We start from the raw sequence: 18186 nt of genomic DNA, 5'->3' as shown, positions 1-18186 counted from the left end.
TCTATTTTTCCCCTAAGTTCATTGAACATCCTTATAACCAGTGTTTTGAACTGTGCATCTGGCAGATGCTTGCCACCATTTTGTTTAGTTCTTTTCCTGGGGCTTTGTCCTGCTCTTCCATTTGGGATATGTTTCTTTGTCCCCTCATTTTGGCTGTTTCCCTGTATTTGTTTCTATGTATTAAGTAGAGCTGCTGTCCCCCGGTCTTGGTACAGTGGCCTTATGTAGTAGGTGTGCTGTGGGGCCCATTGGCTTACTCTTCCTGTTCACTGGGGCCATGTGCTCCAGGGGTATCTTTGTGTGGGTTGTGTCTGCTCTTCTGTTATAGTTGAGACTTGATTGTTGTTAGCACATCAGTGGGTGGGATTGACACTCAGACTGACTGGCTGTGAGAACTGGCTCTGACTACAGTCGACAAGTTGTTGTACATGGGCTGACCCTACAGAGTGGGATTTGTTTTACCAGGGCTTTGAGTGTGTCATTTGCAGCACTAATTGCGTGATGCTCTAGTGTGGTCAGAAGTTGGCTACCAGGAGTGTTGATCCTGGGACCTCTAGGAAGGCGCTTTGGTGAAGGCAAAATTCAGTTGCTGCTTGTGTCCGGCCGGGGCCATCTAAGAGCTAGAAAATGATCTGCAGTTGGTAGTTGCCTGTGCTGTGCTTGAGGAGCCTGGGAGAGGTTAAGCTGTGAACTGAGGTCAACTGCCACTAGCCCCAGGCATGGGGCCACTTAGCAAGTGGTACAGAGCCCAGATGCTGCTTGTTTGGTATTTGCAGCCCTTTGAGGGATTTTTTGGGAAGTCTGCAGCACGGGCAGAAGCCGAGGGCTTGTGAGAAACAACTGCTGAAAGAGGTTTGGCCAGTACACGAGTTGGGTGGGATGAGGTCTCAGAATCACCAGGATGGGGTGAGAGCAATGTTCACCAGGTTAATGGAGACTCAGATGTGGCACCTGCCAGTACTGGCTGGCTGTGTGGGGGGGAGGGCTCAACAAAGGAACACTGAGTGGTGCCTGCTGGCACTAGTCCAGAAGAGAGCTGCCCCTCCAGCCTTTACTCTAAAACCAGACAATTAAATTTCTCCCCGTATGTCCATAGTGCTTTTCGAGCTGCTGTCCCTTCTCTGGAGCTCCGGGCAAGTATCTTTGAGTGAGTGAGTGAGTGAGTGAGTCTCTGTTCAGGCCCTTCAAGAGAACACCTGAGTGCAGCAGCCCTCCATCTCACCTGGACAGAATCCCTGCTGTTTTTCACAGCCAGATGTTGTGGGGGCTCATCTTCCTGGCACTGGTGTTCCGGCTGGGGAAACCCCATATGGGTCTGAAATCTCACGCTCCTCTGTGGGGACCTCAGCTGAGATATCCTTCCCAAACTGCTACACGTGGGTGTGCCAGCCTGTTTTTCACCTCTGCCTCTCCTACCAGTCTCGACATGGCTTCCTCTTTGTATCTTTAGCTATATGAGTTCTGTTCAGAGAGTCTTCAAGGGGTTCTCAAGGGTGGTTCTTCGATACTTTAGCTGTAATTTTGATGTGGATGTAGGAGGAAGTCAGCACAGCGTGTACCTACCTACTCGACCATCTTGACCGTAAGTCTGCAACTCTCGATTGATTTTCTTACAAGAGCTTGAATTTTCCTAGCCTACCAGACTGCAAATCCATAGGAGGACCAATCACAACTTCTCAAATACTTGTTCTCCCTTCTGCTCCTCTTCTACTCTGTGTCAAGGCACCTTTCCTGTTGTCTCCTGGAGGCTGGGACATGGAGTACTTCTGCTTCACTGTAACTCTGGGGATAGAGCCCTTTGGGTCCCTAGTTTAGTCTCCTTCAAATTTCTGCCCCTTTTGCTGTAACAGGATTGTCAAAAAGTCTTCAGGACAAAGTCAATTTCAGCGCTATATTTATATCCCTTGGTTGTCACTTGGTATTCGTTTTTGATTTGCAGTTCTTTACAGTCTTGTCAGTGCTTTGCTTCTTTTAAGATAGTTTTAAAAATATTTTATACAGCATTTTTATTTGTTTTCAATAGGAGGTTTGGGCTGAATACTTGCCATTATTATGAATAGTTGTTCAGCATTTTGCTTTGTTTCCCCCTTAAACTCTTTGCCTCTGAGGTTCCAGAACCAGGGAAGTAGAGGTATGACAAGGAAAGGGACTCATAATCTATATGGAAGAAGTGATGTTGCTGTTATTACTCTACTTCTCTGGGAAAATTCACTGTTTTGATGAAAAGGAGAAACTTTATAATTCAATCTTAAAGGGACTTTGACTTTTTTTATTAAACAACTGTAGTCAAGATACAAATTGCATACCATAAAATCCACACATTCTTAAGTGTACAAGTGAATGAATTTTGGTGAATTTACTGAGTTGTTTAACCATCCCCATAAATCAGTTTCGAACATTTATACCACACAGTAAGATCCCTCTGTCTCATTTACAGTTAGTCCCTGTTCATACTCCTTGTTCATACCCTGTTCTATCCTTTCTAGATTTTTTTCCCCCTGGATATTGGAATCATGTAATTTGTTATCTTTTGTGTCTTGCTTTTTTTATTTAGCATTTTTTGTATGGTTTATTCATATTGTAGTATATGTCAGTATCTTGTCCTTTTTAATTGTTGAGTTGTATTTCATTGTATGGATATACCACATTTTATTTATCCATTCATCAGTTGGCAAACATTTGGGGTCAATTCAACTTTTTGGCTATTTTATAATTTTAGCTGATATGTGTACACTCTGTAGTCTAAAGCTATTGTTAGACTTGTCCTGTATGTACAGTTTATCTCCATTCTTCACAGTAGGTCTTGGCTCTGGGCTAGGATTTGATGTGTATTTGACAGGAAACCTGGTGGTGGTGTGCTTTGGCTCCTGCTGGTTCGTATGTACTGATTAGCATGTATGAGGCTTACATGATTTACTCCTCTTTCCATTGGCTTTTGTGATTTTCTTGGTTTTAATATTTCCCTCCATTATCCAAAAGGTCATATTCCTCCCTTGTTCCTGATACTCTTTAGCTTGGCAAATGACTTCATTTTGGCCTTAGTTTGCCCATTTGAAGAGTGCTTGGCTTAGGTGAGTTCTCTAGGCCCTTTCAACTTAGAAGTGGTTTGACTTGGTAAACTACCTAGTTTAGGTGAGAACTTAGGCAGGGCAGGAGGGTGTTGTGGCAGGTGTAGTTGAGAAGGGGAAGAAACGGGAGCCCAGGAACCACCAGGAAGCATCTTGGTGTTAAGTCATTCAATTGTGACCAGGCTGTTTACATTTACAGTGTGTTATTCTGTTGTTCATTTAAAGGGGAAATTGGTAAATTTTTCCTAAAAGGACAGATAGTGAATATTTTAGGCTTTGTGAGCCATACTGTCTCTGTTACTCTCAACTCTGCCTTTCTGGCACAAAAGCAGCCATAGACTATTTGTAAAAAAAAATGAATGTGGCTATATTACAATAAACCTTTAGTCACTCAAAAACAGTCCCTATTAGTAGTTTACCAAGCCCTAACATTTTAAAGGATTGTTGTATAAAATTTTGGTGAGGAACAAGCATGCACTTTCATGGGAATCTAATGGGTGTGTCAGATACAAAGTTGCTCACATTAATTTCCAATCTTTTGTGCTGTTTGTTGGTTTTCACATAGATATCAAAGAAATAGAGAACTGGAGTATTACAGCTTATTCTGAGAAGTTATTCTGTGAGAGAAGTGAATCCAAAGATAGCATAGGGGACAGCAGCTTCAAGAGGAAAGGGAAGAATGATTAATTAGCCCTTGGAACCTGATAAAAAGACAAAGAAGAGAACATAACCTGTCTGGGACTTGAGATCCAATTAGTGTGGGAGAGGTAGTGATGGAGGACGGATGAGGGATATGATGTGACAGCATAGGGGCCTGTTTTAGTAAAAAAGAACCCAGTGTTTTTGGCGTTTGGACAGATTTTGGTTGGGATCATGGCTTTGCCACTTACATAATGGACTAACTTGAATGGGCTTGGGCAAGTAGTTTTGCTCTTTGAGCTTCAGTTACGTTTTTATAAATTGGGGATATTATCACCTCCCTTACAGGTTAAAGTGAGGGTTAGAGACTCATGAATGTTTTATGGCTGAACAGTGACTTGCATATAGTAAACCCCGTTATTCACTATCATTTCTTTAATATTATTTCTGTTTAAAATTGCTATTGATATTTGAAAACTTGGATGCCATATTTAATGGAACCATATTAAAGACATAATCTGTTTGCCTCAGAACGTAAGGTTTGATGGTAATTATATCAGTTGTCATAGGTACAGATGCATATATTTATTCTAAGATGTGTTTTGGTTATTTCTTGTCTCCAAGAGAGATTTTTTCAGACATAATTATTTGAGGGGAACATTTTAAGTAATTGCTTGGCTTGTGGTTTTAACTTCTTTTGAAATACTTGCTTGGGAAAAATTCTCCAATTTGAGTCACAGGTCTAACTGAGAAGTAGGAAAATTCTAGTGGTTGCAAGGTTTAACTAGCCCCATCATTACATTGGGAGCTCTGTAGGTATACAATTTTGATAACTATTTTTGCCTTTACCATTAACTTTTTATTTTTTATGAAGACTTCATTTGTTTTTTTAGAGCAGTTTTAGGTTCACAGCAAAATTGAGGGAAAGGTACAGAAACTTCTATATCCCCCTCCTCCCATCCACACACACATATAGCCTCCCCCATTATCAATATACACCGCCAGAGGGGTACATTTGTTTCCATTGATGAACCTATACTGACATATCATAGTCACTCAAAGTCCACAGTTTACATTAGAGTTCATTCTTAGTGTCCTACATTCTATGGGTTTGACAAATACATCATAACACATATCTATCATTATGCTGAACAGAGTATTTTCACTACCCTAAAAATCCTCTGTGCTCTGCTCTTCATCCCTGTCTCCCTCCTGCTCCTCCCCTAATCCCCTGGCAACCACTTTCTACAGTCTCCATAGTTTTGCCTTTTCCAGAATGTCATATAGTTGGAATCATATAGTATGTAGCCTTTTCAGCTTGGCTTTTTCCACTTGGTAAAATGCACTTAAGTTTCTTCCATGCCTTTTCATGGCTCACTTCTTTTTAGTACTAAGTCATATTCCATTGTCTGGATATACCAGTTTATTTATCCATTTACTTACCTCTTGATTGTTGACAATTAAGAATAAAGCTGCTAGAAGAATCCAGGTGGGGCTGGCCCGGTGACTCAGGTGGTTGGAGCGCTGTGCTCCTATGCCAAGGTTGCCAGTTTGATTCCCACCTGGGCCAGTGAGCTGCACCCTCTACAGCTAAGGTTGTGAACAACAGCTCTCCCTGGAGCTGGGCTGCGTGAGTGGCCGGCAGCCGGCAAAAGCTGTTGTGAGCGGCCGACCGATGACTGGTGACCACCTGCCTCAACCCAGGGGGAGCGCAAGCCTCATAATATCATCATGGGCCAGGGAGCTGTGTCCTACACAACTACATTGAGAAACAAGGGCTTTAACCAGAGTGTGTGTGGGGGAGGCAAAAGAAACGGGGGAGAAAAAGAATCCATGTGCAGGTTTTTGTGTGGACGTAAATTTTCAACTCCTTTTATACTAACTTTAAATAAATGAAATGGCATATTACTAATATTTGCTACTCTGAAATTACAGCATTTCGGATTAATGTAAAGAAATCATTTCCACATTTTGTCTCAGTGACAGTTTTATGCCTTGTTTCCATATCTGCTGTCTAAGGAGTAGGTGCTTTTGCCAAGCTTGCCTGTGACCTTTTCTTTTTGGCCTCAACTTTTGGGTTCCTTTTATTGAGAGAATGTCCGCATTGCCACATTCAGCTGAGGCAGGAATAGCTTACTTTGAAATCATTATATCATGAAATGCCTCTTGCTTCTTATGTCGACTTTATCCTGCATTCTTTAGGCATTACCTTCTGCTCCCAAAGAGTTTATAGTATATATAGTAAAATTACTATAGCGTGTTAAGTAAATTAAAGTTTTATAGGGAAATTATAATAGATACTAGTTTCACCATTAATTTAAAGAGAAAATGGTATGATACTTTGATATTTTGACCACAAAATGAGTCTTTTTTTTAAGCAGGTACCCAAAATTCTATATTTTTATCTTATTTTCTGTCTTTGACATACATTGTATACATTTTTTTACAACATTGAGGTAATGGTAGATATGTAATTAATTATATATTTTTGATGATTTTTGTTTTGAAATATTTGTTTTCTAATGTGAAACTCACTGTGATAGGAAGTGTGTGTAAAGTGCTTTTGAAATCCATGTGGTAATACTAATTAGGTAAATATTCTCGCTGAATATCTGTCCAATATTCTGAATAATCCAGAGATGTTATTTAAAATAATTCATGGTGTATTTTATTAATTTACCTGATGTATAATCTATTTCGTAATGTTAGTTATATCTGTTACTGTAGGACATTAGTTTCAATTTAATCTTTTCTGTAAGATTGGATGGGTGTGTGTGTGTGTGTGTGTGTGTGTGTGTGTGTGTGTGTGTGTAGAGAGAGAGAGAGATCGACAAAAGTCTCCCCCTTCCCTCCCAATTTTTGCATGTGATAAACCATAGCAAATCATTTTTATTCTCTTGGGACTTAAGCCAGACTGTTTTTGCGAGTTTCCCATTTCTGTACTTTTGGGAGTGCAGAGATGGCTGCATGAAAATAATGGGTTTTCCTCTAACCTTTTAGTTAATATTGAACGTGTTTCTGCTCTTTTAGCTGTGCGGTCAGAGAAGAAACGCCTTAGGAAGCCAAGCAAGTGGCTTCTGGAATATACTGAAGAATATGATCAGATATTTGCTCCTAAGAAAAAACAAAAGAAGGTACAGGAACAGGTACACAAGGTATGTTCCAACATTTGAACAATCTTTCATTAGCCCTTTTAAGATGCTGCAATTTTGCCTTCAATATCATATTTTGTATTCATGGGACAATAATTTTTTTAACTGGGATCTAATGTTTTCAGTTTTTTGCCTCCAGCTTCTGGCATTCTACTTATCATATACTAGTTATACAGGAACTGTACAAATGAGTCTTTGTACTGGTGTGTGTGTGCGTGTGTGTGTGTTTCCCCCTTTGCTTTCAAAGTGTATTTAATGATTTAGGAACATTATGGTAAAATGTTTAGTAAAAAAACAGGACATAAAAATATGTAGTGTGATCCTAATTTTTAAATAAATGTTATATCTTATTTGCTTTATTTTAAAATTTAGTTTCTTTAAATTGAAGTATTTTTAAGTAAATTAGACATTTTGACCCATCACCTCTAAATAATATACACCTCTAAAAATAGAACATTTTCCCTTATAACTGATTTTAACATTATATGTAATAACATCAATTTATCTAATAACAAATCCATATTCAGATTTCCCCAGTTTGTCCCCTAACCTTTACATTTGGTTTATCCAAATCAGCATCCAGTCTAGGACTTAACATTGTATTCTGGTTGTTATATTTCATAAATCTCTTTAAATCCAGGCAAGTCCCCTTTTTTCATTAGCCCATCTATCTAAGCAATGTGAGTGACACATTTGAATTATCCGCTCTTTAACCTCAGTGTGTGTGAATGCTTCCTAATAGGTGTCACTAAGCTTGTTTTTTTATCCTCCATGTTCCCCCTGTTAACGTGGAAGTTATAAGTAACAATTTGATAGAGCCAAGTTGAACGTTTTTAGCTAGATTACATCCTAAGTGATACTGCATGACATCAGAAGGCATTTATTTAACATCCAATTGTTTACAGCCATGACTGACTGATTCTTCTCTTTTAAGCTGTTTTGCCCCTTTTGATCAAGAAGCAGTACATGTGTAATTACTTTGGCTCCAAAAGAATGTCCTGTTTCCCATCAGCCATTTCCCTGATGGCTTTTTAAATTATCAATTGAAGGTCCTTGTCTATATCAAGAATTGCATTATGAGTTACAAAATGAAGATTTTCATATTTTTATTATTTCTTTTATTTTTATTAGCTGGCAGTCTTGCTCATTAACTGAACCCTTTCATTGTCCTGAAATACATGAAAGGCAGAATAAGTCCTGCTTCTATCCCATTTATTTACCAACTTAACATTAGGAGTTCATTATTAGCTGCTTTAATTAGTGACATATTAGGGAATCTTTTTTCTTTCTTTCTCTTTGTTGGATTATCACTGTGGCCTTAATGAATTTTTATAGCTTCTATGTATCACAATCAACTGCACTTTTTTCCCTTTTTAAAAAAATTATAGTAAAATATATACAGTAGTCCCCCCAGTTCTGCAGTTTCAATTACCTATGATCAGAAGTTACTAAATAGAAAATTTCAGAAATAAGCAATTCATAAGTTTTAAATCGGGCACTGTTCTGAGTAGCATGGTGAAATCTCATGCCAGGTCCTGTTCCATCCCTCCTGGGATGTGAAGCATCCTTTTTGTCCAGCATATCCACGCTGTATATGTGACTCGCCTCTCAGTTACCAGATTGACTATCATGGTATCACAGTGCTTATTGTTCGAGTCACCCTCATTTTATTTAATAATGACTCCAAAATGCAAGAGCAGTGATGCTGGCAGTTCGGATATGCCAAAGAGAAGCCTTAAAGTGCTTCTTGTAAGTGAAAAGTTAAAAGGACTCAACTTAATAAGGAAAGAGAAACAATTGTATGCTGAGGTTGCTAAGATCTACAATGAGAACAAATCTATCCATGGAATTGTGAAGATGGAAAAAGAAATTTGTGTTAGTTTTGCTGTTGCACCTCATGCAAAAGTTACAGCCATAGTACATGATAAGTGCGTTAAGATGGAAAAGGCACTAAATCTGTGTGCAGAAGACATGAACAGAAAATGTGTTCCGATTGAGGGCAGCATGTTGAACCAGAAAGCATTGCGTCTATACGAAGACTTCAGCAAAGGATCACTGAAATGAGTGACAGACACCAAGCCATTTATTACAAGTAAGGAAGGGGTGGTTACAGACTCAGGAATAGGTTTGGCATTTTATCATCTCATATCATCACTGGAAAAAGGGTGAGTACAATACAATGAGATATTTTGAGAGAGCGAGAGACCACATTTATATAACTTTCATCACAGTAGATTGTTATAATTGTTCTATTTTATTTTTCGTTATTGTTGTTAATCTCTTACTGTGCTTAATTTATAAGTTGAACTTTATCATGGGTATGTATGTGTAGGAAAAAACACAGTATATATAGGATTTGGTGCTATTCAGGGTTTCAAGCACCCACTGGGGGTCTTGGAACATATTCCCTGCCTATAAGGGTGACTACTGTATAACATAAAATTTATAGTTTTAACCATTTTCAAGTGTACAGTTCTGCGGCTTTAAGTACATTCACATTGGCTTTGCAACCATCACTACCATTCATCATCTTCAGAACTTTTTCATGTTCTCAAACTGAAACTACCTATTTTAAAAAACCTCCTATTTACCCATCCCCCCAGCTCCTGGTAAGCACCATCCTATTTTCTGTGTCTGAATTTTACTATTCTAGGTACTTCATATAAGTAGAATCATACAATATTTATTCTTTTTGACTAGCTTATTTCACTTAGTGTAATGTCTTCAAGGTTCATCCCTGGTGTAGCATGTGTCGGAATTTCATTTCTTTTTAAGTGCATTATTCTTTTTGACACTCAAATTACAACTTTGGCCTATGGATTCTATTTTTATTTTTTGCTCTTAGGTAAGTTCCCGTTGTGAAGAGGAAAACCTTTTAGCGCGAAGTCGATCTAGTGCTCAGCACAAGCAGGTGGATGAGAATTCTTTGATTTCAACCAAAGAAGAGCCTCCAGTTCTTGAAAGGGAGGCTCCATTTTTGGAAGGACCTTTGGCTCAGTCAGAACTGGGAGGTGGACATGCCGAGTTGCCACAGCTGACCTTGTCTGTGCCTGTGGCTCTGGAAGTCTCTCCACGGCCTCCCCTTGAGTCTGAGGAATTGCTAGTTAAAACACCAGGTAAGATGCGAATGGGGTCTCAGTATGTAAGTGGATGTAATTAGAGGAAGCAGGAGATTTTAGTATATTTTGATAGAAAGCCAGTAGTATCTCTGTACAACACACTACCCACTTTTATCCTGACAGATCCCTAAAGTGCTGGCTAAATGGGTGTAGTTACTGACCATAAATTGGTGGCACACTGTTACAGAGACATATTTTCAAAAATTACTCTCCTTACTCCATTGTTCCTGTTCATGAATGTTATCACCCACTGCATGAAGTGACACCCCGGATAACAGGGTTTTTAGGAGGGGCACTGCATAGTATGGAGTAAGCACATGAAACTTATGCTTCACATGCTGGCTCCCCCAATCCTGTGTTTCTTGGGAAGTTGTTTAACCTCTGAACTTATTTTCTCATGTATAAAATAGAGATCATAATGTAATAATGTGTAATGTAATTTACTTGACACACAGTAAGCAGCTAAATGTAAATATTCCCTTGAAGGGAATTACCAATTGCTTTTTACTTCGTCATTCTTTATATACATGTCACCTGGTTGAGAGTTGGATATAAATATACTGTCATTAATTCATCTTCTGATTATTCAGTATTGTAGTCACCCAAGAAATATTTTGGCAATAACTTTACCAACGATACCTTGTGATGTTACTCCTTTTAAAAAAAAAAAAAGTATCCCAGTTATGTTTAATCAAGTAAGGCAGAAACAAAAATGTTAGGCTCTTTTACATACACCGTCCCGTCGTCCCCCCCCCCCCCCGCCGCCCCCCCCACCACCCGCCTTTTTCCTTTTTCCACTTCCGCCCTCCCGTTCAAACCATTGCTGGTATTATGAGCCGTGCGCTCTCCCCGGCTGGTTGCCAGTTGTCCGGTTGACCGCTCAGAGCAGCTCAGAGCAGCTCTCCCCGGCTGCCAGCCACTCATGCCACCAGCTGCTCCTGGCATGGAACGGCAGCACATGGCAGCCCAGCTCCAGGGAAAGCTGTTGTTCACCGTCTTAGCTGTAGAGGGCGCAGCTCACTGGCCCATGTGGGAATCGCACCAGCGACCTCAGCATTAGGAGCACAGCGCTCCAACCACCTGAGCCACCGGGCTGGCCCTTTTTATATAATTTTTAAGAGCAGTCCTACAAAGTAAGTAAATGTCTTTTATTTAATTAGGAGGAGGACAAAAATTCTGATCCTGGTCCATTTATACCCAGCATTCAGGCTCTGCTTCACCTCACTTCTCCTTTTGTCCTTAACCACAGATGCATTGCTGTAAGGGCAGTTCTGCCCTTTTGCTTTCTCCCTTAGTTCTTTTGTTTTTCTCACAATCAATCAATCTCTCTCTCTCTCTCTCTCTCTCTCTCTCTCTCTCTCTCTCTCTCCCTCTCTCTCCCCCTCCCTCCCTCTCCCTCTCTCTCCCTCCCTCCCCCCTCTCTCCCTCTCCCTTTTCTCTCTCTCTCTCTCTCTCTCTCTCTCTCACACACACACACACACACACACACACGCACACACACGAATCCTCTCATTAGTTTATGTCTATATTGAGAACTATTTTTTTGTTTTGTTTTATGTTAACCAATATTTTAGAATAAATGGATTTCTACCTAGTCCCTCCTCACGAGATGAGAAGAACATTAAAAAATATGGTGACTTATTTTTGTATGGTATATAGATTTTTAAAAATTAGCTTGTGCCCAGTTTCTAAATCATCTAATGAAAAGATACATGCACTTTCAGGAAATTATGAAAGTAAGCGTCAGAGAAAACCAACTAAGAAACTTCTTGAATCAAATGATTTAGACCCTGGATTTATGCCCAAGAAAGGGGATCTTGGCCTTTCTAAAAAGGTATGTTATTTTAGTCAATTCAAATGACAGAATGTCAGCATATACTTGGTCGGTCTGAGAGTTCCTATATTAAGGGCTATTTTGCATTTGTGTGGAGATGTGTATCATTTGGTTTTAGGTTTTCTCTTCAAATGAAAATGAGAAAAAGCTCTTAAGATGGAGTAAAGTTTGTATTATTTCTTTTCTGGGCTCAAAACCTCCTGTACCTGATTTCTACTTCACTTCTGTTTCTACAAGCCACTAACCAACTCATATCCCATTGCCCTGTCTACATAACACCTCAGAAAAGACCCAGCTCATCTATAATCCAGGCAGAAACATTTGAACTTACGTTTTTGAGTTTGCAAACTTGATTTTCATTAGCCAAGAAAGCATCATTAAATAGTAGATGGAAATAGGAAATAATTTTCTGTAGTGGAGAACAGCTGGATAGTGATTCTTTAGGAAACATCTTGTGCCCCTTATTTTTTTTTTCTTTTTAAAGATTTTATTGGGGAAGGGGAACAGGACTTTATTGGGGAACAGTGAGTACCTCCGGGACTTTTTTCCAAGTCAAGTTGTTGTCCTTTCAATCTTAGTTGTGGAGGGTGCCGTTCAGCTTCAAGTTGTTGTCCTTTCAGTCTTAGTTGTGAGGGCGCAGCTCAGCTCCAGGTCCAGTTGCCGTTGCTAGTTGCAGGGGGCACAGCCCACCATCCCTTGTGGGAGTCGAACGGGCAACCTTGTGGTTGAGAGGACACACTCCAACCAACTGAGCCATCTGGGAGCTCAGCGGCAGCTCAGCTCAAGGTTCCGTGTCCAATCATAGTTGCAGCAGGCGCTGCCCACCATCCCTTGCAGGACTCGAGGAATCAAACTGGCAACCTTGTGGTTGAGAGCCCACGCTTCAACCAACTGAGCCATCCGGGAGGCAGCTCAGCTCAAGGTGCCCTGTTCAATCTTAGTTGCAGGGGGCAGAGTCCACCATCCCTTGTGGGACTCGAGGAATTGAACTGGCAACCTTGTGGTTGAGAGCCCACTGTCCCATGTGGGAATCAAACCAGCAGCCTTCGGAGTTAGGAGCATGGAGCTCTAACAGCCTGAGCCACCGGGCCCGCCCTCTTGTGCCCCTTATGTGTGAGGAATAACTCTTGGTAAATGTTAGAATTTCAGTTATAGGATGCATAGATTTCCTAGTAGAATTTTTTTTCTTTGAAGGAAAAATGCGTATTGTAATTAAGTCACAAATAACTTGAGGTTTTTAGGCTTCTTTCCTTAGCTATAGCAAACTCCTTTTTTTAAAATCCTACATTAAAGGCTTCTAGTTTTTGGTTTTGTTAGATATTCACCCACTATATTAGTATGTAAATATAAATTTTAATTTATTTGTTTTTATACCTTATTTTTTTTTAAATTTTTTTAATTTTATTTTATTAAATTTATTGGGTTGACAATTGTTAGTAAAATTACATAGATTTCAGGTGTACAATTTTGTATTACATCATCTATAAATCCCATTGTGTGTTCATCGCCCAGTATACCTTATTTTAAAAACTACATTATATCCTTTAATTCTTTTATTCTTCTCAAAGCAGTTTTATGACATGGACTTTTCAATTATTCTGTGGCTCATCTCCTGCCTTCCGAACTTTCTCTGCAGTTTTTTACAACCTTCAGTGACAATACCATGTCTCCAGCTCACCATCCTCTCATTGTACCTTGTATTCTAGTAAGGCTCTGATAATCTCCTTCTGCAGTGCTTTCGCTCCTGGCTTAGTCTTATTCAAATCTTTGCCACTTTGCAAGATTGTTGGAAGAAATAGATGGAAATGGCCAGGGAAACTGAGATTCAGGTGAATATTTTGAGCATGGAAGTGACATTTACAATCAGATGATAAATTTAGTAGTATACAAGGTGAGTCATGGAAGGCTGTGGCGTTACTGCTAGAGGTGAGGTGATGACTAATTTCACAGAAAGGAAGAATTCAGGTCACTTAAGGGAATGATCGTCCCCTACACCCGTTTCATTGAGATATAATTGATATACATTAGTGAATGATTTGACGGAATAAGATGAATCCTCAAAGGTTTTGAGACTTGATTACTTAAAAACTAGTGTTATTTTGTATAATATAATCTTACTCATGTAGTTTTCTAATTTAAAATGTGATTTGTTCTGTTTGAGGGTTAGTTTTTTCCTCAGGAGATAAAAAGCATGTTTTAGTTTATAATACTTAATTTATATAGGGAAATATATCCCAGAACTCTTTTTTTTTCTTTTTTTGAGGTATTATTTACACCAATAAAATGCATAATCTTAATTGTTCTGTGTGATGGCTCTAGACAGTTGTATATACCACGTGAGTACCACCAAAACTAGGTGTGTGCTCTATATCCTTCACCTCTGAAAGTTCTCTTGTGCCCTTTTCATTCTGTTCCCCATTTTCGTCTTTTCCAGAGGTAATGCTTTCTTACTTCTGTCACCATAGATTAGTTTTGCTTGTTCTTGAATGTCATATATATTGTTTTGTTTTTCTTAATCTGGCTTGTTTTATTCAACAAGTTTTTGAGATACATCCACAAGATGCTAATATTCATTCCCTTTCATTGCTGAGTAGTATTCCAAGTACAATTTGCTTATTCTTTCTCCTGTTGATGCGCATTTGCGTTTTTTCATTTTAGGGCTATTAATCACAAGGCTGGTGTGAATGATTATTCTCTCTTTTTGTGGATAAATATTTTCACTTCTCTTGGTGTAAACACTTAGGAGTGGGATGCTGGCTCATGCATGTTTACCTTTTAAAGAAACTGCCATACAGTTCCCAAAGTGGTTGTACAACTTCACACTCCCACCAGCAGTATATGCAAGTTCCAGTTACTGCACATCTTTACTGGCATTTGGTTCGTCAGTCATTTTAAATTTAGCCATTCTGGTGGGAATGAAATGATATCTCAGTACGTTTTTTTTTGTTTTTTTTTTAAGATTTTTTTTTTTTTTATTGGGGAAGGGGAACAGGACTTTATTGGGGACTTCCAGGACTTCTTTTTTCCAAGTCAAGTTGTTGTCCTTTTAATCTTAGTTGTGGGGGGTGCTGTTCATCTTCAGGTCCAGTTGCCATTGCTAGTTGCAGGGGGCACAGCCCACCATCCCTTGAGGGAGTCGAACTGTCAACCTTGTGGTTGAGAGGACATGTTCCAACCAACTGAGCCATCCGGGAGCTCAGCGGCAGCTCAGCTCAAAGTGCCGTGTTCAATCTTAGTTGCAGGGGGCGCTGCCCACCATCCCTTTCGGGAGTCGAGGAATTGAACTGGCAACCTTGTGGTTGAGAGCCCACGCTCCAACCAACAACTGAGCCATCCGGGAGACAGCTCAGCTCAAGGTGCCCTGTTCAATCTTAGTTGCAGGGGGCAGAGTCCACCATCCCTTGCGGGACTCGAGGAATTGAACTGGCAACCTTGTGGTTGAGAGCCCACTGGCCCATGTGGGAATCGAACTGGCATCCTTCGGAGTTAGGAGCATGGATCTCTAACCGCCTGAGGCACCGGGCCAGCCCTCACTATGGTTTTTATTTGTATTTCCCTAATGATTAATGATGTTGAGCTCCTTAGTATTTTCCATACCTGTATCTTTGTCAAGTGACTGTTCAAGCATGCTTGCAGTTTGGGTTGGGCTGTTCATCTTTTTCCTAGTTGCTTTTTAGGAGTATGTTTTATATTTGGGATACAAGTCCTTGTCAAATATATGTACTGTAAATATTTTTTTTCGCAGTCTGAGGCTCGCCTATTCATTTTCTTAGTTTTCTTTCACGAGAAGACCTTTTTTAATGTAATATTTTTCTTTTAGGATTAACACTTTTTTTATTTTAAGAAATCTTTGCCTACCCCATTGACCCAAAGGTGTTCTTCCTTTGTTTTCTTTTAGTTTTATTCTGGATTTTATGTGCACGTCTTTGTTCCATCTTCATTTTTTTTCAGATAGAGTTTTGAAGTGATCCCCCTCCCCACACACACACGGATGTCCAATTGTTTTAGCATCATTTGTTAAAAAATCTCTGATATCTGTATAACTCTCATTCTCTGTCTCATATTTTTGGTCTCTTTTTAAGGATTAGATAGAATTAATAAATTTTTTACTGTTGAATTTTAGCTTTTTTGGTAGGAAAGGGGGCATTAGATTTGGCATTAGACCAAGGGAAACCAGGATTATTGATGATGTCTAGAATCAGACTCAAGAGAGAGTGACGTTTTTTTCTGTTTTAGGATTTAGTCCCACCATCTGACCTGGTCAACTTTACAGTTGAGGTCTTGGTCACTCTGAGGTATATTTTGTCATTAGGTTGAAGCCATGATTCAGTTGCATGTTGGGACTACTCCATGGGCCACCCTGTCTGTAGATGAATCAATCAGTGGGTTAGAGAAAGAGGGATAAGCTGTTGAGGTAATGGTAACTTAAAGGTGCACTGGCTTAATGCATATCCACACCAGAGTACATGTAAAGTAAATTACATATACTTAAAGGGAATCTTAGTCACATTCTCCAAGGCACTTAAACAGTCTGTTGTCTTTTTCATTCTAAGAAGAGCAGATGGATTTTTATTTATATAGTGTGGTTGTTTGGTACTGTTACATCTATTTTAACTTACAAAATAAGGTGATGAGGTTAGAAATGAGGTGATGAGGTTAGAAATGAGAATATTTTCTGCATTGTTCTCTGACTGTAGGTTTGGGCACATTGTAATTGTAACTGTCTACTAGTCTTGTTCCATTTAACTGGATACCTAACAATTACTCCTTCATTTTATTTGACTTTGTAAGATTCTTATCCACACTGTACACGAGGAAAAAGTAGTATTCTTACGATTTATTAATGTATATAGTGAGCATTTGGCAATTTACAGCTGTACTTTATCTTGTTTTGACCTCAAACTTTATGAACTTTATAGCAAGAATAGCATCTATTATATTGACTTTTTGTGGCCACTAAATTTTGTTTTATAGTCATGATGAAAAATACTATTCTTGTGTGAGAAGACATTTTCTTGGAATGGAACTAATTCATAAAAGCATTAGTAGTAGGGAAATAAAATGTGTTGGGAATTATTCTTGACGTGCTTTGTTTTGAGTTTTAATGTTGCTTCAATTTATGTTAATTAGGAAGACATTCCATGAGTCAGAGTTTTTTAATATTTAGAATTCATCAAGTAAATAAGTCTACATAAAATCTAATGGCCATTAATACAATGTTAAGATAGATTTTAAATACAGGGTGGTGGGGAATAGAACTGAGATGAGTGTCTGGGTACATACCCCTTCTCTTTCTTGTCCCACTTCGGTCACAGCTGCATTCTGTATCTGCTTTATATATTGGAAGGGTAAGCTTTTTTTGTTTGTTTGTTTGTTTTTTGATGAGTATGTGGTGGTCATGAGTTTGGAATATTTAAAAAAAAAAAAAATCTGATGCCTTTCCCATGAAGTTTCTGTTGAACCCCCTTACTATTATCATACTATTTATTCTTTTAATTGTCAGAAAACATCCAGGATTCTGTATCTATGGCAATAGACAGTTCAGCTTTTGGCATATAGTACAAAGGGTTTATTTTCTATTTCTTTGTAAACCATGTTACATTTTACTTATTTGTAGTGTTATGAAGCTGGTCGCCTGGAGAATAAAATTACTGAATCATGTGCTGCATCTCATCCTAAAGAGTTTGGTAGAGGTGAGTATTTTTCAGATTTAAAAAATGTAACAAAAAAATAAGTGTGAAGCACCCGTCAGTTAACCAAAGAAGTTTTTACGTATGTAAGCAAGGCCAGTGAGGTTGTAATTTCTAAGACTTGTTTGCCTAAAATGTGCTTTCTAAAACTACACACGGCACTAGAAAATTATATCATCATTTTCAACTTTATGCTGAAATTAGTTAATTGGAATTAGAATTATATTAGATTGAGGAAATGTTAGGAACAATATTGAAGAATCAGCTCCTTACTTTTTAGATAATTCTCCAGACTGCATCACTACTTTCTTGGTTTTGATTCAGTTTTGTTTCTGTAGGACAGAAAATAGGGAATCTGAGTTGAGAGGGAAATGATAAATCACGTAAGCCAGTCTTTCATAAAGAGTCTTAGTTTCTTTTATCACATCAAAAAAGTGAGCATTTGCTTGAAAAAGAGAACTTATATTTGAGCCTAGTCCATTGTATTTGCTTCTTAAGGGCTTGGAAATCTTTTAGATTAAATTGGAATCTGACCCCTGGAACTTCTGTTTGGTGATCTTGGTTTAACCCACAGGAGGAATGGGCAGCCCTTCATTCAGTAATAGGTATAATCATAGCTTGAGCATTTGCTCTACCAGGTCCTTTGCATAGGACTGTTACCTCTAAGCAATCTAAAGCATTGCA

The 18186-nt window shown here is 38.9% G+C and overlaps 1 protein-coding gene across 9 annotated transcripts in view; it reads left to right on the top strand.

The window, feature by feature from the left end:
• NSD1 (nuclear receptor binding SET domain protein 1) overlaps positions 1 to 18186 on the top strand; it is a 142719-nt gene that overhangs the window by 84208 nt on the left and 40325 nt on the right. For all 9 annotated transcript variants that reach the window (XM_074313410.2, XM_074313415.2, XM_074313409.2 and 6 more), the window contains 4 exons: positions 6738 to 6862; positions 9705 to 9975; positions 11703 to 11812; positions 17430 to 17505. In XM_074313410.2, the coding sequence (XP_074169511.1) occupies positions 6738 to 6862; positions 9705 to 9975; positions 11703 to 11812; positions 17430 to 17505 (582 nt within the window). The remainder of the gene's footprint in view (positions 1 to 6737; positions 6863 to 9704; positions 9976 to 11702; positions 11813 to 17429; positions 17506 to 18186) is intronic.

This window comes from Rhinolophus sinicus, chromosome 5, assembly GCF_057876585.1.
Source record: "Rhinolophus sinicus isolate RSI-liver-muscle chromosome 5, RSI-T2T, whole genome shotgun sequence".
Taxonomy (NCBI): domain Eukaryota; kingdom Metazoa; phylum Chordata; class Mammalia; order Chiroptera; family Rhinolophidae; genus Rhinolophus; species Rhinolophus sinicus.
The sequence above is the reverse complement of the archived record's forward strand: the minus strand, read 5'-3'. Positions and strand labels throughout refer to the sequence as shown.